At 42.8% G+C, this 22,203-nt stretch overlaps 2 protein-coding genes across 3 annotated transcripts in view; both read right to left on the reverse strand.

Moving 5' to 3' along the window:
• adcy9b (adenylate cyclase 9b) overlaps positions 1-4,103 on the reverse strand; it is a 41,525-nt gene extending 37,422 nt beyond the window's left edge. Inside the window, exon 1 of the mRNA XM_004559369.4 lies at positions 530-4,103. Within this exon, the coding sequence (XP_004559426.3) occupies positions 530-2,342 (1,813 nt within the window). The 5' untranslated portion in view covers positions 2,343-4,103. The remainder of the gene's footprint in view (positions 1-529) is intronic.
• A 2,302-nt stretch (positions 4,104-6,405) lies between these two features.
• On the reverse strand, positions 6,406-20,275 carry srl (sarcalumenin). Of its 2 annotated transcripts, XM_004559370.5 has the most exons (7): positions 20,149-20,275; positions 12,051-12,146; positions 11,727-11,822; positions 10,957-10,992; positions 9,860-9,976; positions 9,378-9,611; positions 6,406-9,282 (listed from the first exon to the last, which is right to left on the reverse strand). In XM_004559370.5, exons 1-7 carry the CDS (start codon positions 20,204-20,206, stop codon positions 8,471-8,473), a joined length of 1,449 nt encoding a protein of 482 aa, XP_004559427.1. In that variant the 5' UTR covers positions 20,207-20,275; the 3' UTR covers positions 6,406-8,470. The 2 variants fall into 2 exon arrangements, with proteins under 2 accessions (XP_004559427.1, XP_004559428.1); XM_004559371.5 differs by lacking the exon at positions 10,957-10,992 and having other exon boundaries at positions 20,149-20,274.
• Positions 20,276-22,203: the final 1,928 nt, after the last annotated feature.

The following is a 22,203-nucleotide window of genomic DNA, read 5'->3' on the forward strand; positions in this document are numbered from 1 at the left end:
AGCATAAAAGACAAGATAGAGGGCTGAGGATATAGCTGCAGGCAAATCTCTTTTAGAAAAGGTGACAGTTGCATTAAGTTGTAAAGCAATCCCAGAGGTTCAGGGCAAGGTAACGGGAACGCAACACACTGAGGACGTCTGGAAGGCAATGTAATTGAAGAAGAGAACAAAGAGCAGGGAAGGACGGGAAAGAAGATGGCGTCTGTCTGTGATAGAGTCACATAGTACCAGTGCCACAGAGGGCACTGATAACACACTCAAAGCCCTGCCAGCCCATCAGGTATAATACATGATGCTTAAACTCCGTTCTGACCTTGACCAATGCAAATGCTTCCTCACAAGTGCTTTGATTCACCTGGAGGGTGAAATAGTAATATGCTGGCGTGAGCACACATTTCCTCTGTGGGTAGGGTAAAAGTATTAGAACACATCGACTTTGGCTGTCGGTTCATCGGCATTAATCTACAATAAAGCAGATCGAAAAGCAATAAATGTTTTTCACTCTACTTTATCATTTCTTCTCACTTACCTTTGAGCTGGTCAGCCACCACACTCTGTCCTATTCTCTCCATGACCTGTCCGTCCTCATGCTGGTAGCGTTCATCCAGGAATTTGGCAGTGGCGTGTGATAGGTGCACCTTCCCAGCAACGCCTAGTTGCTCCATCAGGTTGGCCAGGTTGACATCGTTTGACCAAACGTCGAACTTGAAGCGCTTCATGCCCAGGATGCCGCACAGTACGGTGCCAGTGTGGACTCCCACCCTCATGTTCACCATCTCCCGCTTCTCCTGGCAGAACTGTTCAATAGCCTGAATCATGCCCAGGCCCATCTCCACACAGCAATAGGCGTGATCTGGTCGGGGCTCGGGACACCCGGCCACACAGTAGTAACAGTCTCCTAGAGTGCTGATCTTTTCACAGCCGGTGAGCTCACAAAGTCTATCAAATCGTCCGAACAAGTCATTAAGAAGTCCAACGAGGGCATGAGCAGATTTGTTGGCAGACATTTTGGTGAAGCCCACAATATCTGCAAAAAGGATGCTGACAGGCTCCATCCGTTTCATGTTGAAGGGCCTGAAGATGATCTGGCCTCGGGGGATGGAGGTTTTCTTGCGTTTATTGTTTTTAGGGCTGGAAATGGCAGCAGCAGCCCCGCTGGTGGAGTAACGTTTAACAGAATGATCACCTATGTCGTCATCGCCCTGCTTCATGAGCTCATCAGCCACGATTCTGGGCATAACAGAGTGGATCATTCGTTCCTTCAAGGCTTTCTCCACTTCCAGGTCTTTGCCGTGCATGATAGCTTGTCCGACCTTAAGGAAGGTGCTCCGCGACCGCACCTCAGACATGATGAACAGGTGCATACCGATGGCGTGAGCGCAGAGATGAAGCAAGGCTTTTGCTGGGCCCAACCACCTTAGAGTATCCCAATCTGATGGGGCGGCTAAGCTCCACTTCTCGCCTACCTGAGTCAGTTGCAGCCATCCCAAACTCTCAAAAAAGATGGAGTAGAGAAACCCAAGGAGGACAGAGGCATAGAGACGAACGTGGAGGACGCTATATAGCAACAGAAGAACCTCAATGCAAAGGGAGAAGGTGCCTACAGGAGAAAGACAGGGACACCAGTTGCTATCTCCCACAAATTTTTCATGTGACATGTTGTATGTGGGCCCTATTCCACTGAATTCTTCCACATCAAGTGTAGGTGCTGGAGACTCAGGGTCCTTGAAGCCAGATGTCTGAATCTGGGGGGCCAGGGTCAGTATGAAGGTTACAAGGATGAGGAGCAGAGATGCTTGGTTGTAGCAGCGAGAGTACAGTTTGGTAAACGTTAAGAGGAAGAGGAGGAAGCAGAAAAGGAGGAAGGAAGCAGTGGGGATGAGAAAAGCAACCCTATCACAGCGGGAAGGGTTGGCAGCAAAGTAAACTCCCCAGAGTAAAGCAGCTGCTAGGAGGTAAAAAAGCACAAAACGGAAGCGTCTCTGGGTCTGAGGGAAACACCGTTCTCTACAGGCCTCCTCCAGGATAGAAGAGTCAAACTTTGGGTCCCAGAAATGGCCGGCAGATCTCTCAAAAAGCTGTGGCATCTTTTTGTGAGAACGAAAACTCTTGACCACCGGCCTCCTCAATCCGGACTCCCCAGAGCTACAGCTAGAGGAAATGCTGTACTTGCAGTGCTTGGCTCCACCAATGAAGCCTCCCCCGATTGAACCCAGCGGCCCGCCTCCATGCTTGTGTTTGACACTACTGCCAATTCTCACCGAGACGCCTCCATCTCCACTTGAGTCACAGCTCACTTCTGTGTTGTGAGGCAACAGTTGCTGATGCTGGGGGGATGCCATGTTTTCTTCTAATCTATCAAAAAGAAAAAAATTACAAAAAACCCAAAAACTAGGCAGAAGGCACAGTTATTTCTCGGGAAACACAAATGAAGTAAGGCAAAAAGTTGCGGCCACACAGTATGATTGTTCAATCTTTAGAATTTTTTTTTTTTTAAAAGGAAGGGTTGGGGAAAAAGTTTGAGAGAAAAATCACACTCTGTGCTCTGGCTGCAGAAACACCAGCAGACCATCCAAAGTTTCTGAGTAGTTCATTTCTGCCATTCTTGACGTCAATCCCTGCATTCCTCTACATTCCCGATGTTTTGACTCGACGCACTTGAAACTGCAAGGTTCACCCAGTGCCTCCTCTGCCGAGGCAGCCAGCTCTTTGCTTCATTCATTGGAAACTATTTGGCCAAACGGACAGAATTACACAATACTGTGAGTACAGGGAAATGCTGAAAAATACACACATACACACACAAATAGGACTGAGAGGATAAGTTATTTTAAGGTGCTCTCAAAATGTGTCTAAAAAACCCAGATTAAATTCTGTCAAGTTGTTTTGTACTCTGTGTTTGCTCAGCCCGCTTTCATTGCTGGTGCGTGTCCAATTCCGCTTATCCACTCAGTTACCCACGCTTGTACTTCCATACACGTCGATGTCAAGTGAACTAAACCATGTGAAGTTTACATGACTGAGCAAAACTTCATCCAGGGCCAGTCGGACGCAGTGGTTCGAGCTTTTGTCGTTTGCTGTGTCGATCCAAAAGGTCAGCGGTTAAAATTAAGGCGTAGGTTAACACCGGATACAGGGATCATGCCACTTGAGTTTTTATTTTTATACCCCCACGCTCCTTGCCGCAGGGCCTAATCGCCAACACACTCATGGACGGCGCCCCGTCCTCGCCTGGCTTTCCACTCCAGAGTCTCCACAGTCACTGCGTCTCCGAACTCGGCAGATATTTTGTGCACGGAGTTCTGCAGGAGCGAGATGCGATGCGAATGAACTATTCGGCGTTACTGCAAGAGCTCAGACGGCAATGACCACTCCACAGATTCGCGCGCCTCTCAAGGCTATAGCCCAGCCAGTCTTAAATCAGTGTTTTGTTAGCGCTGCTTTGGTATTCACATCCAAACTGTGGCCAATTCATCGTCAGTGCGCCCCAAGAAGGAAAATATCCAGATTGTCTTAATATCCTGACCATTCCCGGCTGTGTGGTGTCTCAGACGGAAATCTGCGAAGACAAACAGACCCCTGGAGCAGGCAGCGTGAAGTCCAGTCCTTCCTGGTATATGAAGTAAAGTTTGCCCACGACAGCTTGGTCCCCCCTGTAATCGCCAGACGACGAAAGCCCCGGAGAAAGTAGGGCTAATTAAAAGGTCTCCACCTCCTCCCCACTCCCCCCAGTAGCACAGTCCCACAGGCTAAAGCACAGCGCTGCCTTCATACGGCCACTTTGATTAATTGGGCAGGATACAAAGAATATCGTCATACCTCCAGGTGATTCAAGATTCAAATGATAGGCTAGATTAGGGCTGCTGCTGCACCGTCCTGCCTTTCCATCCCTTGTGCCGTCCACAGTGAGAGATAGAATTGTCCTATTACCGGGTTATCTGATCACAATTTGTGTGCCGCACCGGCGTCTACACGTGCGCAAAAACGCTGTGCGCGCAATCCAGGCGCAGCGGGCAACACGGTGGCAGCAGCAGCCGCCACCATCTTCTGTCTCTGTGCGCTTCCAGCCGTCCAGCCGAGAGAAGTGTGTGTTTGTATGTGTGTGTGTGTGTGTGTGTGTGTGTGTGTGTGTGTGTGTGAGGGAGAAAGAAAGAAAGTGACGCCAGAATAAATACCATATCACGTCCCCTCTCTCCTTTCAAAATAAAAACCCAAATGTGCCTTTTATAGTTGTTTAAAAAAAGGCACAGAGTCATAATAATCCATGTATTAGCATGTATTACATGGTCAATATAACACATACTTTCTACAACAACCTTTTTATAGGGTCACCTTAAAATACTCTGTTAGCATGAAACTACAAAAGAAAGCTTCAGCAAACAAATTTGTGGTTTTTAAGTAAACCCATAATCATTCAGACCCTTTATTTTCTTTCGGGATTTTGTTGTTGTTGTTGTTTGTTTGATTTATTTTGTGTGTTTAAATAAAATTAAAAATTTTTTTTTAGCTTCAACAAAAAAAAGAAAGAAAGAAAGAAAGAAAGAAAGAAAAGAAAAGTAAATGCTATCCATAAGTCAAAATCTCAGGTTATTATTGTAGAATTTAGAGTTTATAAAACAAATTCTTAAGTTATTTTCTCATAAGTTTGATCTAGTAAGTTGAAAACTTAAGATAATACTGCAAAACGCAAATTTCTACCTATAAGTGGCATCTTTCAAATTTATGTTTTATGTTCAAGGTTCAAGGTTCTTTATTTGTCACATGCATAGTTATACAAGTATAACACACAGTGAAATGTAGCCTGACACGCTCCTCGACATGTGCAAAAAAATTGGGGGGGGGGGGGGTAGAGGAAAAACAATATATATATATATATATTGGGGCGATTGTGGCTCAAGAGTTGGGAGTTCGCCTTGTAATCGGAAGGTTGCCGGTTCGAGCCCCGGCTTGGACAGTCTCGGTCGTTATATATATATATATATACATTGGGTGAATGTGCAGTAGTAGCAGTAGCAGCATGTTAAACTTGTTTTAATGTATCTATTTCTTCTTCTTGTTCCTATTATTAGTATTTATTTATTATTTATTTTTGGCGGAAACGAGCTTCCATACATAAGAGACTGTTTCCTTAGAGGCTCTTGTCAACCAATTTGGAGCTTCACTCTACACACGCTAAAAGAATCTACTTTTAACGATCTTCTATTTTGAAAATCCCTCTCTCTTCTTCCGTTTTGATGGTCACCATCGACTTGACGCTGCGAGCAGAGTAGACGAAAAGAGGGGTTGAGTGAGGGGAGGGCTACAGTGCAGGAACGTGTACGCACTTGATAAAAAGCAATAGAGTGAAATGTAGCGAGCACGCATTTTAGGGAAGGGGTGGGGATGTATGTTTTTAATGGCACTCAGCGAAACTCCATATGTTCAGTTCGTGAACAAAGCCCCCTACCCTCCTCTCTTTTCTGCTGCTCTATACCATTAAAAATAATAGAATAAACACTTTATCATTTAAGGACACTACATTTAGTCTAATATGAGAGTAGAAGAAGTCTTAATTAGAAGACACCTGGATATATACAGAGTATCTTCAAATAAACAGCAGAATAGGAGCACTGATATCTAATTCTGAATACTTCATTTAAGGCAGACTATGAGAAATGAAGGCTACAGAGTGTGCAGCCAAACTGAATGAAGAACCTTCAGGTTTAATGTTCTATTATTTATTTATTCAGCAGCCTGACAGAAATATTAAGCAGCTGGCCTCTGTAGTCAGCAAGGAGCTTCGCTGTATTTTGAAAGCACCCCCAGAGGGAACCGCGCTACCTTCTTGCATTCCACCTTCGTGCATGGGAACAAACAAAACTCTGTCTTTAATTGGGAGAATAAGAACATTTACTGTGATTTTAAAGTGGTGAGCTGGAATTCTCTTGATTTATTCATAAACCACTGTATCAGTTTTAATCTTCTGAGAATATTTCAACGCTCGCAGAAGAGTTGGAGTTCACTCACAGAGAAGCTCACGTGGGTTCATATGACTGTATAAAGGGGGATTTTGGTGCATGTGTCAAAACTTGAGGCAATTTACATCACACACACACATCCACAGACACACTCACATACATGCCCCCCCCCCCCCCCCCCCCCCCCTCACTCCCACAGTCACGACAAACTGTTGGTGCATTGCAGCTGTGGAACACAAAAAGCATGCTTTCAAAAAGTGGGAGATCAGACCTGTTCAGATGTTGGTGTAAGAGAGACAAAAGGAACAGAGCGAGACGTTATACAGACAAATGTATGGAGACAAGATGGAGAAACAGGAAATGTGCAAGTCCAAGATGTAATCTCAGCAAATTTTCTTGTTTGAGTCCAAAGATTGATCATTTTATTTGAATAACCACAAAGTTTCACTGCTTGGTCCATCAGAAATCTTTATTCTTGATGGTCAAGCTTGCAAAAATTAGGCCAAGATTAACTTAAATATTTTTTTTAAAAAGGAAAAAAAAGTGAATCAACAACTACTTTAATGGGATGCACATCCATTCAATATCTAATTCACAGGTAAATGAAGATAAATTACACTCAAGTACACAAAAAAATAAATAAAATGCAAGCACCTAATGTTACGAAGCCTGAGCGATCAATCCCACTATAAACTTTTGCCAGTGGTCTGCATTTTCTTTCCTCTTTTTACACAGCTCTCTCTAGTGGCCATGTTCTGAATCTGCAGTGTAAACATACTAAACACCCTGTGCAGCACTTACACTCAAACTGAAAAGTTAATCAAAGTTAAGCTTATTTGGAGGTTATGTTTGCTATATTCTTTTGAATCATGCTTCAGAGTTTAGTTGGGAAAAGCAGCAGGGGTGTTAGTGAGGCAGGACACGTGGAGGAAACAGGAAGTGCGCTTGGCCATGAGTCAACTTTAGTTTTTTGTTGGGTTAGCTTAGAACCACCTACCTGTTCTTTACGATTTAGGGCTTTGTGTATGAAGCACTCTTGTAAAAAATTTGGAAAAATATACTGAATCAGCTCAGCACCCACACTGGAAGCAACGAGCCTGGCTCTGTCAGAAGCTGCTAACCCTAACACATTTGATCTTTTGTCTTTTACAACTTATAAAGCCAAAGAAAAAGAAATAACATGCTAAGGTGTGCAGAGACTCCACAAAGCTGAAGCCAACAAGCAAAATATCCATTGTTCAATGCCCAGACTGTCCAAGTGTGTTTAGGACATCTATTGAGGCACAGTACACAGGAACTTGCGGTAAAAGCTACCTTCTGCTTTCCTTCTCTCCATAGAGGTCAGGGGTCAACTCATGAGTCCTCCTTTACCTCCATCTCACATTTTTTTATTTTCTTTTTTTTGCAAGCTGGGAAATCTGCAAAGATCGACCACACTTTGGCAGCACTTTTCAAAATTTTGCAGCAGAGGTGTGTGCGTGTGTGTGTGTGTAAATATCTCTCTCTCTAATATATATATATATATATATTAGAGCCTCATTCATATGTTATTTTTTTATGATCACTTAAAAGAAAGGGCTGAGAAGCTTATCACTGAGGGGAAAATAAACGCTAACACAGCATTTAAATTCTGCTGAAAGCAAATTTATAGACTCAAACAAAAAAAAACAAAAAACAAAGAAAGAGTAACAACAGTTACAAGCAGAGTAAACACACCCACTCTGCACTGAAGACTCTGACCTTTGATCCCTGACCCCTGCTATTCTCAGAGGTTGTCAACAACCAAGACTGGCGAGCATACAAAATTACGAGGAAAAATAACCAAAACAAAAAAACAGCCACATGTGTTGCAGGTGTCAGTAACACAAGGGACTATTGCTTGTGTCAGAGAGAAAATGCATGCACCTTTTGTGATGTCGAACATGCAGTGTTAATCTAATTCAAAAGCAAAGGTTTGGATGTCTAGCTCTGTGTGGCACCCACACAAGGGGCTACTTCAAAAACAGCTTTCTGAAGCGTGTGGAATTAACCTGCTGCAATGCAATTCTCACAAGTTGTCCAACACACATTTCTGTTTCCACTTTTTTCCTTTATTCACATACAAGGGAGCTGGTATTTGACTTTTTTTGTTCAGGATTTAAACTTTTTATTCCTTCTCATTTAATCTTTCCCATTTCCTCTTTTATTCACATCATTGATTTCCCAATCCCAAAGTCCCAGACAGTCCAGAGTGGTTGTGCAAGGGAGAGAGGCATGTTCTCATTTCTTCAGCACTTGTATCCTTAAGCTGCCTTTATCGATGACCCCTCCCGCTATCTCTTTCAATCCTACGGACATTAAATGCACCTCCCCTTAAACTCCTGAGAAAAAAAAAAGGAAAGAAAAAAGCATCTTCTCGCCTCTGTCTCCATTAGTGATACAAGCGTTCTGACAAAAAGCAGGGTTGGCATCGACCAGACCCTTTCTCTTCACCTTCACCTTCTCCTTTCTACCTTTAGAGTATTTTGTGTTCCTCAGTTCTTTCGGTAACGATTCTTTGGCTTCTCACCACAGCCGGTGGCCTCGCAGGAGGACAGGCCAGGCTGCTTGCCAGAGTTAATGCTGCTCAGAAGGGCAGGCAACTCAGTGGTGATTGCCTTCTCAATCTTATCAAGCAGACAGCCTCCGATGTAGGAGCACTGAGCTGACAGAGGCTTGAAGTTGGTGATAGGGTTGATGCCAAAGAAGTCACGGTAAGCGTCGCGGTTGGGCAGGTCAAATTTGCTGACGTTGGTCTTGGCTAGGATGGATTTGAAAATGTAAAACTTGTCTGGGTCATCTACAATTTCCTGGAAGACTAACTCGGGATCACTGAAGAAGCTCATCTTCTCTTTAAAGGTCTGGACGTAGCGGTCTACCAGCAAGCCGTGGATGCGTACACGGATACCGTGCTGGCGGATGAAGGCAATCTTATTCTCCATGCGGTTTTCGATCACCTGATTGAGATCCTCCAGAAGAGAGATCTCCTCTCGCTTGAAGAGCTCCCGGCTGGTGTCAGGTGCATAGTCATATGGCCAGAAGGAACTGACATAGACACGGGGAGGCTCAGTGACATTGATGAGGGGAGCTAAGCTCCAGAAGAGCGCTCCGTAAACTCTCATTAAGTCCTGGGTGGCCAGGTTGTCAGCCTTGTTCAGGATGATGCGAATCTGTGACTCACGACCCTTCAACTGCCTGAAGAGCATCTCTAGCTCCAGACCAACATCCAGCTTGGTGGGGTCAAACACGACAAAGATCAGGTCAGCACGGTCAATGAACCACTGACAGACATCATTGAAAGGATAGCCTAAATGGGAGAAAAGCACAGGTCATAAAGAGCTATACGCAGTTGATTTGTGGTATCTGAAAATCAAAACCTGAGAGCGAGCTTCTTGAGTTTACCTCTTTCCTGCTGTTTCCGGTTCTCAATAATTCCCGGTGTATCTACGAACGTCACACGCTCCAAAAGCTTGTGGGGCATCTCAATACCAATCAGCTTTTCAAGAAAGTTTTGACCAAACTTCTCCAGGGGAGAGAAGGAGCGCGAGCTGTCAGCCGCCATAACGATACCCTCAACAGAGCGGATCTTTTCCCCGTGCATAATAACTGTAAATTCAGAGGTAGTAGGCTCAGCTCCTGCAGAAGGACATCACAGAGGAAGAGAGGAAGAGATTAGCATTGTGGAGGAGAAGCAGATGGGAAAACACACTGAACCTCAGTAAGATGTAAAGCACCCAGTTCTCCAGTCAACTCCCCATCTGATGTAGATTTAGCAACAACTGCACTTTTCACCTTGCCTTTTTTCCCCCCATCAGCGCTGGATTTCAGAACTTAACGTTATTTACTGCTAATTTACAAAATAAAAAATAACATCTTTATGGTACCTGTGTAGAGCTGATAGGGGTGGTCATGCAAGCCCAGGAGGTAATTGATCATGGAGGACTTTCCTACACTCCACGGTCCCAGGAATAGCACCATGGGCTTGGAGGTAATCTCTCCATCTGTTTAGGGCAAGAAGAAACAACACTGATTAAATTATCAGCAGTGTGGTGAAATCATCATCTAGCCAGTCATCTAATCAACCATCTATCCGAAAGGTCTCCCTGCATATCTGTTTATTTATTTTTTTCACTGAAGAGCACATCTGAACAGCACTGCCAATCCAGAGCACAGGGCACATTTTACAAGACTTAAGAAGGAAGGACAGAAACATGTTGTAAAGCTGTTAGGGTGTTTAATAGCATAAAGGAAATTCATTAAAATGCAGCAGCCATAATCTCATGACACACGATAAAGTTTTATACTCTGACAAAGAGACTCGACGGGTCTAGCACAAGCTGTGTGTCTCGTAGCTGTTGTGAGTGGACATGGTGTTTGGGTGGCTGGGTGCAATGTACTACAATGCAACTGACTGATGGAAAAATAGCATTAAAAAAGGGAAAGGAGAAAGAATAAACAAAAAAGCAGACATTAAGCATCACTCCTGGTGCTACTGGAATTTAAAATGATAAAAAATAATAATATTAAAAAATAAAGTGAAAAAGTAAACCAGTTCACTCCTAGCTGAACACTGACCACCCTCTCCCACCAGTGTCCCCTCCTCAAACCTCTGTATCCTTTGTTAAAACCAAAGCTGCACATGCAACCCCATTTATATAAATATATATATATTGTTTTTACAAAGTAATGGTAAGTCATTTTTAAAAAAGTTTAAATAATGTGCAATTTAAACATTATCACACTTAAAGTATGTTAAGAGTGTTTTTACTTCTCTTTTTATTCACTCTCCGTAAAATGAAGCTTTCACCCATGGATCACTTTTGACTACACCTCAGTCATATCGAGTGTCGTCCAAAGTGAAACGTGCTTGAAATTTTGCAACCCACTCAGGGCAAATGTATGAAGACAAATAAGGGGTTGAAAAGAAAGGGCCGAGCACTGCAGGCACTGCCATGCACAGGTAAGCTCTGGCCACACCCACCTGTGGCTGAGTCCCCCAGGGTTCTTCCCGGGTAGGCTGTTAGATGAGGGGTGGAAGAGGGAGTGGAGGGGATGGGGATGAGTGGAAGACAGGAGAGGGTGGAGTATAGAGAAGTGAAGGGAAACAGGAGGTGGAGGAAAGCTCAGTGAGGGAGTGATGTTTCTACAAGCAACATGGAGGGATAAAGTAAAAATGTACATAAACAGGTGGGAGATCCAGGCTGGAGTCTAATCCCATATTTGACCTGCGAAGTGTCAAACATGTCTGTAAACAGATGGAGGACATGCCCGTGTAGTCAGGTGATGGGGGGGGGGGATTTACTCCCATCTTTAAAACGCACATATGCATTGAAAATAGAAGTTGATTTTTTTTTTTTTTTTTTGCATGCAGGCCTGAAAAGCCACAAGAGGGCGATAACTTTATTTCATTGTAGGAAAGTGGGGTTTTCTGGGCAGTTCAGTGTACAGCTTGGAGTGTTGAGTCCACTGTAAAGAAACAGGGAACAGTGCAATGTTTAACAGAAGGGGTAAAAAAAGACACTACCCTTCTTACTTTTATAATCCCACCCTTAAACCTGATATAAAGAGAGGCTACAGGTAATTTCCAAAGGAGAACATATTGCTGTTAATGCATCAGTTGGAGGTGTAAAGATGCTGTGTTTTTGCAAACAAGTCAACAAATCAGTTACTAAAGCAACTCAAACAGAAAACTCCACACCAACAGGAGAAAGTGAAGCAAAGTGAAGCTGCAGCCGGTGAGCTCGGTGATACCTGAGATCTCGTGCTGCCTCAGTTCGTTGTACTTGTAGGCCTGCTCCATCGGCTTGATGGACGTATGGTAGATCTTCCGCAACCTCTCCAGAGCCGCTGAAGAAAAAGGAGACCAGAGATGATCAAAAGGATGTTAGTAAGGTAAATAAGGTAAACAGTGTTTTCTTTGGATACACTGTTTGTTTTAAATAGCATAAAAATCCTATTGACTTGTCATATTTAGTTTGCTCCCCCAAAAGTGTTAAAGGGAAATCAGGTGGAAAAAAATTAAGAAAATTAAAGCAGTCAGATTTGTAACATGCCTCTTTCACCTTCAATCCTCACCTGCATAGTCTCCTGCTTTTTCCTCCATTGCAAGCCGCAGCGTCTCATCGATGTGAGATCTGTCTCTAAGGACGGAGGTAACATCTTCTTCTTCTTCTGCAGAAACATCACAAACATCAACAGCAAATTCAGTTTGTTTCAAGACCTCAGCGTATGCCTTAAATGGCCAGCTTGATATTTTAAGAAAATAAACATGGGAGGTCTGATTTGTTCAACGGCAGTTTAATAAAGAAGCAGACACTGGGTTTGTTGACAGGTGCCATGCCATGTTTATTAAAGCTTTGCTATTACATGACGGTCTGTCTGGCCAAAGATCAGTGAAAAGAAAGACTTGACTGATTTTGTAGTGGATGCAAATAAATAAAATGTTTTAATGTGAGCCTTGTATAAAGGCATTATATGGAAGAAAACAAAAAAAAAAATAAAATCAGCAATTCAATGATTTTTGCTGTATTTTCAGATTTTAACAAGTCAAGTTAGGAAATTAAAGCACCTAAACTCCCCCCGCACAATCCACCAACTAAACACTTTCGATTTGTAGTTATTAGTATCTAAATATTCCCTTTTTAGATTACATTTTTTTGCATGACTATTCATTGAGGGCAAATATTTTTTGATGTAGTAGAAGCTCTCAACTGACACACCAACTGTTGGTTAAGTGAACTAAATAGTAGCCCATCTAAGGTATTGACATTCTAACCAACCCCCCTTTAAATGGAATATAGTTGCTAAGTTAGCATTTACATTCAGATGTAGGTCCTGCATGTCAATATACACATTTTAACTGAGCTATAAGCTTGTTTCATGTCCGTGTATGAGCGTGTGTGTAAGAGAGAAAGAATGACCAAGAGAAAATATTTGCTCACCAGTCATGTCCACTTTTGAACATGTCGGATTACTTAGATCACAGCTCTTAGTACAATCAGGTCTTAATTTAGAAAGCAAATGCTGAAAATAAACAAAGACATGTGTTTGGCATCAGCGCGGGCTATATAACAACAGCAAAGATAAGGCAGACTGACAGAGAGAGGGACTTCCCCGGTTTCGTAACAGACGAGGAGGAGAACTCAAAGCCGGACTGAGTGTTCCCAACAATAATATACATGAGACAATGGTGTGCAATCCTCTGTCTTTTCTCATCTATATTTATCCACCAATCACAGGCTCATCAGGCTGTGAGGCCTGTCCTTGTGTGCCCAGGCCTCAGTACAGACCCCTTCCACAACGCCTCCCACACGCCAACCTGCCACAAGATATATATAGCAGCAATTGGGAAGTCTTCCTGGTTCACACTTCCATGCCCTGGGAGCTTATGGGTCTGAGCATCCAAGCTACCAGACACCCCCTTAACAGAACTGTTAAAGAATTTTAAAGGTATTTAAGAGTGTGGAAGATTGACTCTGATATAGGAGCACCTGTTGAATTATTAACTGCAGTCATTTAGTTGTAAATAAGACTGTGGAAAGCACAGAATATTGATCTTGTTCTTAAACCAATTACATGCATACCTTCTGCCAGCAAATTCAGTTTACTGGCGCTGATAAGTTCAAAATGTTTTAAGCAGCACAGAGAAAAATGAATATAAGCTCATATAATCGCCTGCACTTTACCTGACTTTCTCAGTAAAAATACACAATTTTATTGCAGTTATATAAAACTAACACCACTTGCACAGAGGATCAGAAAAAGAATGAAAAGTTGGTTCAGTCGCTGGCGGCACAACCCTCTGATCTCAGCTGGTGTCTGTGAAGAAATAATCGTATCCTGGCATTTATGTAATGCTCCTGAAAAAGTGACTGGGGGTAGAGCAGAGGTGCTCAAATGGGAAGGTAAAAAAACTTCCAGACTAGAACTGCAGACACATCATTTCATGTACAGTGTTGAATAATGTAAGATCCTCTCAGTCCGTCTGTTATTGTGAAATAAGTGGCGTTTCTCACAGATACTGACACACTTTTTGAGAAAGTTGATTGGCTGTAAGTTGTGGGTGGAGTGAGTAAAAATCAGAAGGTGACTTAAATATTCTTTGAAAAACTCAACTATAGTTCCTCCAACTCTCTGGTGTCACCATAGACCATATTCATCAGCAATGTTCTCTCAAACAGATAGCTTTCTTTCAGAAATAATATTTAAAAATGCCTCCTTTTTAAAATGTCAAAACCAAAACTGCAGAGCAAAGTCACATATCAGATGTTCTTTTAAACATCTGATAAACATCACCCCCTCAGAGGGCAGTGCTGCTGCAGCATCCTGCGCCACAGCCTCGAGTAAAGCCACCGGCCATGTGGTGAATGACTTCTAGTGTTTCTGGCCAAGCGTCAGAATGGCACGTCGCTTTGGATGAATCCAACGCTGCATCAAATGACAAGTAAAATCATCCGAAGGCCTGTTTGTTTACAAGCCTCAAGCAAACTTATGTTTATATTTATGAGCCTCGAGGCTTGTAAATCGACTCTTTCACTGAAATGAACTGAGTTCAATATAAATGTTTCTCATTCATGAAAAATGCAGCCCGCATTTTCTGATCACAGAAATCCAATTGGAGCATTTCAGTATGTGCACATACAAAAACAATAAACGACCACAAAAGACCCCCGAAATTACAAATCTCTGGGGCTTTAACTGAAACCCGAAAGGTTTCTCCTTTGCTGCGTGGAGCAGTGACACAGTGCTGATTCTCACCGAGTCAACCTGCTAAAAATAAGCCTGTGTAATGTTTCTGCCGGCACGACGCAAGAACAAGAGAAACCAAAAGGTTAGTAGCCAGAATAAAAGGAGGGTACGAGCAACACTGCTAACCCATATATTGTATGTGGCTACATAGTATCAGGCAGAAAGCCTTCCTTAATCAGCCCATACAATAAAAAATTACATTCATTTCTTGCGTGTGAACTCCTAATGGCAAGTGTGCCCTGTCTTTATTCTAGTGGATTAACACAATGAAAGCAGAGATGCAGTAATGTGAACTCATGTGACTTCCTATGTTGTGACAACACTTTACCCTTTTGTACAGAGAGTACTGTTTTATTTTATTTACTTTTATATGCTCATTACTTTTATCTTAGTTTAGTTTGGTTATTTTATTTATTTGCATTTCAGGAAAGTAAAGAAAATATTGCTCGGCGTAACCACTGTGTTTTGCATGTATATAATACACTTCTTCATTTTTGATTCTGCCAAGTTTAATAATATATAGTGCACATATGCACTAAACACAGAGGCGAAAGGAGCACTGTTTCATTGGGTTTGGCAGTTTGGAAAAATGCAAGCATTTAGGGAAGAAGTGTTTATTCGAACACATGTTAAACATGTTAAAGACAAATTACATCAAACCTTCTGCAACTTTTTTTCCACAGCGACTTTATAATAAATCGGATTTAGCTCTGACAACAACTACAGCCTGCGCAAAGCTGCTTTTGTTCATGTGACCTTTAGAACACCACTAAGTGATGTCATCTGTTTGTGATCCATGACCGCTTGGTTGCATTTGAATCTGAGCCACATTGCTCCGGTTATCTGAGCAGGTTACAAGTTTTGAATAGAATGTGATCATATTGCAAAATAGAGGGGATGTGCCCTCTGATGAAACCCACCAGAGGGCAGAGAGGGTGATTCCACTTGAGGACTAAAGTGGCTGTCGATGACCAGATCCCATCTCTTCCACACGCCATCACTGCAGTACTACAGGGATTGCTAAAGCCTCTGTAACTTGACTCATCACTCAGAGAAGTCACGTCTTTTAACGCTAGCTCCTCGAGAGGGCCTTAGCGGCTGTGAACTTGTTAACACCTTCCAATCCAGTCGATCCCTAATTAGGACAGAGCTCCGCAAAGATCAGAGAGGTAATGTTGCCCGTGGACAGTGGGCCTTGCATCAGTGCTCAAAATTAACCCTGAAGGTGGCAGGGGAGCTGAACCCTGTCCTCGCTGAGCTCGTTGCCACACAACCGCACCACAGTTTGGAGAAACATTCTGGTGGCGTCGGTACATCCCGCTGAACATCTAAGCCGTCCACTGCGGCAATTATAGGCAGATCTCTTATGACCTACCAGCCATTGGAAACCAGCCTGAAATATGCTTCGCTTTCCTATTTAATTACATTAACCCACAAGGTTAATTTCTTTTGACTAAAGAAGATAAATTTAATCCATCTTTAATCTATGCTCTGATTATCCTGATATATGTTGTGGTCTTTTCCAAACACTCAATAAATATTTATGCCCAAAATGCTGATTTTAAGTAATTTGATTACATGTAAATGTTCCATGTAATTTTCTTCCATAAGTACAGTGTAAAATATTCAATTTAATGGAATCTGAACAGATAAAATGTAACTGCTATGCTTTCAATGTATATCAAGCATATTTTCCTTCATGACTGATTATCTGAATAAATAAACCTTTAATACATCAGTCCGTATTTCACTCAAAATTATAGCTTCGTGTTTATTGAGGGCAAAGAATCACTTTGTTGAGATTGTGTGCGTGCTGATATGTGCCTGTATATAATGACCATCTGTATAACTGTGGAACCCCCGGGATCATATTATGCTTACAGCACAGTCGAAGTAAATTGAATTAAAGTGAACATGATGAGGGTAGCAGCCCTGGAAACCCCAGTTAAAGGATTTATCCTGCACAAGCAGCCCTAATCTGAAGGCAGAATGTTTCCACCAGAAAGATCCACCGAGAAGCAATGATTCGAGTCAAATTTAAAGAGAAAGAAAAAATGTTTACATGACCAATGGCTTGTAAAGTGCCTCCGCTCTCATTTAAAATTCATGAATGCAATTAAGCAAAACTACTTTCTCACTAGTGCCCATTTCAGAAAGGCAGGAAACATACTTAAACCAAAGCAGATGAATGTGAAAATAAGCCTGCTGCCAGCCTATAAGGATGCCGGTTTCCTCCTTCGGTGAGGGTCAGAGGTGCGAGAGCACAGCTGTGCAGGGTGTGGTGAGAAGATACCACAGATGGCAACAGGTGGCACTGCTTGCAGCTCGTACTCCCACACAGTCAAAAATAGCCCTACAATGGGTCAGAAGATGGACAGAGGAGGGGTGGCAAAATGACTGCTGCCTATTTTAAGGTTTTGACTGTTAGTCAGTTTGGAGACTTTAGAGATATCCTCACCCTACAAACTGACTGTGTAGTACACAGGCTAGCCAAGTGAAAAGCATGATGCATGTAAATTTAAATGTGCTACAAATGCGTGGCTTTGCTTGTATGCGCTAATTAAATTTCTGAAAATATAACAAGTAATGGAATTGAGTGTTTATCACTTAGCAATTATCACTGTTATTGCTTTTCTTTTTTTTTCATTAGTTTTACTATGTCATGCAATAATGAACAAGCCACCAAACAGTACCGGGGGGGTTGCATCAAGGGTAGGGACAGGCTCAAAGAAAGGTTCGAGGGCAAAGGCGCTTTACGCTGAAGTGTTGATCTGATGCCTCAGTCCCTGCTCGCCTGTTTTAGAGCCAGGAAAGGACGTCAGGTGCCCTTGGGGCTGCGCGGCTCGTCTTAAGGAAGCGTGTGTAATAAAGTCACCGAGTATGACTGGCGTGTCCCTTGCACTACGTCCAGCCTAGGGATGTCCTGCGTGCCATTAGAGGAGAATCACATGGAGACTGTGCTCCTTTAACTTTCAGTGTCTCCCCTCTGCAAAGTGAGGAGGCCAAAGATATTTTTACTGAGTGAGGATGGATAGTATTGCCACCAACTATAAACACAGCAGTGTGAAGAAATAGTCTGAAGGACCAAAACGGCTGAAGAACTGTTAGTGCTTATTTAATGTGGGCAGAAATATTCTACACATAGCACTTTTGTCCTTTTTGCTGACTCTCAAGTTCTGAGCGCTGCCTGTTAGACAAGTAATCTTTCTACATTTGCACCAGCGGCTGTTTTAATTCACTACAATTTTACCAATCTCAAGGTACTTTAGATAGTAAAGTGAAATTTTAAGCCTCTTCACAGTTTACCCAAAAGTTTGCTATAATGTAACAAACACAATTGTAGTCCTTGAATGGTCAATCGTAGCCATTCACACAAAACATTCTCTGCCTACAGAGCCTATGTTTCTCAGTACATGCCAACACTGAGCAGTGTCACATCCACACAAGAAACCTGCAACTTCCAGCAGCTTGTTTACGCTGCCAAAAACATAGCTCGTGAAAAGTTTTAGCTTTTTAATGACTGCATGTTAATGTCAGGTGAGAAAAAAATTACTGTTGGTTTATAAGATGTTCACATTGCTGCACATCAGCCGAGTGATATCTAAGCTTAAAAGATGACTTGCATCATTTGGTGTTCTTGCTTTATATCAAAATGTGGATACTCCAATCAATCAGCTAAGGCGATCAATGCTGGCCATGCAATCAGCCGCTTTAGGCTTTTTCCATAAGATTTGACATGATCAGTTTCTGTGTTAATATGTCAGCCCTGATGCAGCCTTCAGGTGTATTTTTTTTAAAAGGATATAAGATTTTCTGGTGGATTAATAAATCTGTATGCTAGGCAGCCTGTGATAAAATGATAGCATATTAACACCACATTGCTTTCGAGGGCGGTTACACCTTCGTGTCCATCCTGTAGAGTTCAGTGGAATTCCTGAGAGTTGACTGAACCAAATAAAAACACCATAATTACACACCGAGACAAAAAGAGTTCATGACTCAGTGTTGCCATACCCTGGGGGTATTTCAACATAAAGTCCTTTTTAGCTCTGCAGCAAAAATCAATACACAGTATGCCTGTGGAAAATATTCACAGACAGGGGGCCACCGTAAGACATCTGCACGAGCCTGCAAAAAAGGGCTCTTCGAAAGCTTGAGCTGCAAGCCACGGCCCGGCCCCTCCAGCCTGGAGAATGCATGTCCCTAAAAGGCCAACTGCTGGGAATAAATTGTGATTGTGACAGTGCAGCAGCTGTGCAGTGTGTCTAAAGGGAAGCATGGAACTGGGAGGGGTGACGATTCAGGAGGGATGGGGAGGGTAGAGGGTCTAGAGGAGGGAGGGAGGAGCTGTAGGGAGGGGGATTTGGGGTTGGGTTTCAGGAGCCCATCCAATCTTAGACACCTGACAGCAGCTTGGAATATGGAGGCCTGGGTCCCGGCTGTGGAGCTGAACGCCACCCCAAGGACGGACAGGGGTGACAGACAAGGGTAACAATACCCGCGCTAGTCCAGCCCCAGAGACCAGTCCGCATTTTTAGAATGGGTAATCTGGGCGCAGTTATGGGTGATCAGCTCGCTGTGACATTCAGCTCCATGGGTGCCCTTTGATATAGTTAGGATGTATGTTGTTTTGGTGTTATGGTTGTCATTCTTCAGACTGTAGCAGGTGAAACCGAAGAATGAAGCAAACAGACCGAATTAGCGCGTGCAGAAAAAGCTCAGCGTCCATTCAGGCTCCCACGTGGCCGTTCCCGTCTCCTTGGTTAGACTAAGACTTTCCATCAGCTGGTGCCGTGCATTAGGACAGCTGACATGCTGTCAGTCCACAGTGGAGGCCGAACGGCTTTGAATAATCCCGAACTTCAGAAACTCGCCCAAACGCGATTTGTTCATACATGAAAAGTGACGGCTGTTCCAGTATGCCATGAAACATTTGATTTAATAATGAAGAGCATTAGAAAGAGACAGGTAAATCCACAACTCTGTAACACGTGCCAGCTTTTTAACTATAAACTGGGACAGATTTAAATAGCTTAGCCTGGTGGTAAAGAAAGGCTGGGGTAACATTTCTGTCTGTCTATCCTTATCCTTGGGTGGTGCTGTACTCTGCCTCTAAAAGCCAGTGCCATTTGTGGCCAAACTGACCCTACAATAGACACAAAAACCTACAGGACAGCCTGTTTTCAATAATATGACAGGCCATTTCTGGCCATCCTCTGAATCTTTGAGGAACCATTGAAGTATCAAGCTGACAAAGCAGTCAAATATGGTGCTATTTATTAACCATTCATTAACCCTGCTTCTAAACTTATGCCACATCACCATTTCAATCATCAGCGGTACTTGTACACAAACATTTCTCACGCCCACGGTGCACCAGCTCACCTAAAACAGCAAGTTTTACCAAATTGCTTCTGAATCTTACCTGCTGTGGCCTGCAAAAGCAGCAGAGAGAGGAAACAGATCGAGACTGCACCCTTCATGATGGCTGCCAGGAGAACTCTGATAGTCACACAGACTATATATACCAAGGCAGGAAGGTTAAAGTGCACAGAGAGAGAGAAGAGGTGGGATACAGAGATGGCCAGCTGGTGGAGGGGCTGAGATCTGTGTGTGCTCGAGGTGTTACAGGAGTCTATCGTGCCACAGGGACTCTACATGTGCAAGCAGCTGACTCTTTCTTCTTCTTTTTAGCGGGAGGCTGCAGCTCAGGCCTCGTCATAAGTGCACAAGAGTTGGCTCTATCCTCCATAGCAAATTCACTCAACTCCTCACTAACAATATATATCACATAATTAATGCCAGAGACTTGAAATAGCCACATTTTTTATGTGAATAAGATTTTCACAGATATTAAGTAATATAATTCTTCTTTTTTTTTAAATTATTCTCATAGTGGATAAATGCCAAATGCATTGAAGTAGCTCAAACTGGGACCTATGCATTCCTTTTCTTGGTGAGTACTTGATTAATAGAGCAACAGGAATCTCTTATCTGTTAGTTAGTTAGCATTGCTCAGCACAAAAGCTGCAAACAGGGAAAAAATATAGGTGCTGCTCTGCTATGATCCGACCAAAACACCATAATTACGAGACTAGCACCTCTCCCAGGAAGTTCACTAATTAAGGAACTGCAGTTTGCTTGTCTAAACCAAATAACAAAGCTGTGTCAGCCAAGAGCTGGAGTATTTGCTGCAATTTGAATGAATAGTACAGCTGTGTCTAAAGAGACTGTCTTCCTCTTATTTAACTAAAGCATTATCAAATTTGAAACAAAAGAAAATAATGACTGTAACAGCTTTACTAACCCATCTCCATGAATTTCTAGATTTAGTAGGCTTAAATGTGCTGCACTGAAGCATTGAAGGGAACTGTCAGACTCTTACTCTGGTAAGGAAGACTTACTTGGCTGCCGTATTGGTTAAAGTAATCACCAAAAGAGAGTGTGAGGGGATGAGAGAGCTGCAGAGAGGGTATGTCGGAAGCATGAGGACCCCTGAGTCAGACTTGAATCCCTGGCACAGCTAAAGGCTGGGCGGATTACTGCTTTATCACACTCAGGCAGATGTAGTGTGGCGAACATAATCTCACAATTCCTCAGGAATCAACATCTCCACTGTAAATTAATCCCCAAATATGGCAGAAGTTTCTTACCCAAGCATGCCTTTTCCAAATGACTCGGGAAGCATGTCCAAACATTACAGCGTGTTCATTTTAGAGCGGAAAACAGCATTAATCCACAGATAGTTCACTGGTGCTGGGGAGTAGTTGGGGGCTATGGTTTCCCAAAAAGTTGATTCTGTTAATCTGGAAACATTTCATCACTCATCCAGGTGACTTCTTCAGTCTCAGCTGACTGCAGGTTTCCCCAAACTTATAAACAGTACATTTGCACAATGACTGAAACCAACAGCACTGATGAACAATGGGCTTTTCAATCCCACACACCCCAAGATTCACTATTTGATGAATACTGTGATCCGATTTTTAGGAAAAGACAATCTTTTTAAATTTTAACAGAGTTATGTGATTTTTAAAATGCAAAAGGGCCAAAATGACCCACTTTGGTGGTTCTAGTGTTTTTTAACGGGCTTCATAATGTGAGTGGACTGAGAGATATTTGTGTACGCTGGCTAAAGTTATTGACCAGGGGGCTGTCCTTGGAGTTTTTGATGGAGCATAGAGGAACCCAGATGTCTGCAGATGTCTCTTGACATCTCTCAAGAGGGTTTTTGGTTGCTGCCAGCTGCTGCAGCACTCCTTCATTGTTTCCTTCACTAGCACATTGTCCAGCTTTGCCACTGGCTACTCAAGGGCTTGTGAGTAAAACTACTGCATGTGCTCTTGTTTTGTTTTCCTGATTGCTTTGCAAGCGAAAGGCTGAAAAAATTTCAAACCACTATGCACATATGCAATAGCACAGGACTTTGACTTTAGGGTTGCAGCATATTCTCCAAGACTTTGAGACAAAATATGGGGCA

This window comes from Maylandia zebra, linkage group LG4 (genome assembly GCF_041146795.1).
Source record: "Maylandia zebra isolate NMK-2024a linkage group LG4, Mzebra_GT3a, whole genome shotgun sequence".
Lineage (NCBI taxonomy): Eukaryota > Metazoa > Chordata > Actinopteri > Cichliformes > Cichlidae > Maylandia > Maylandia zebra.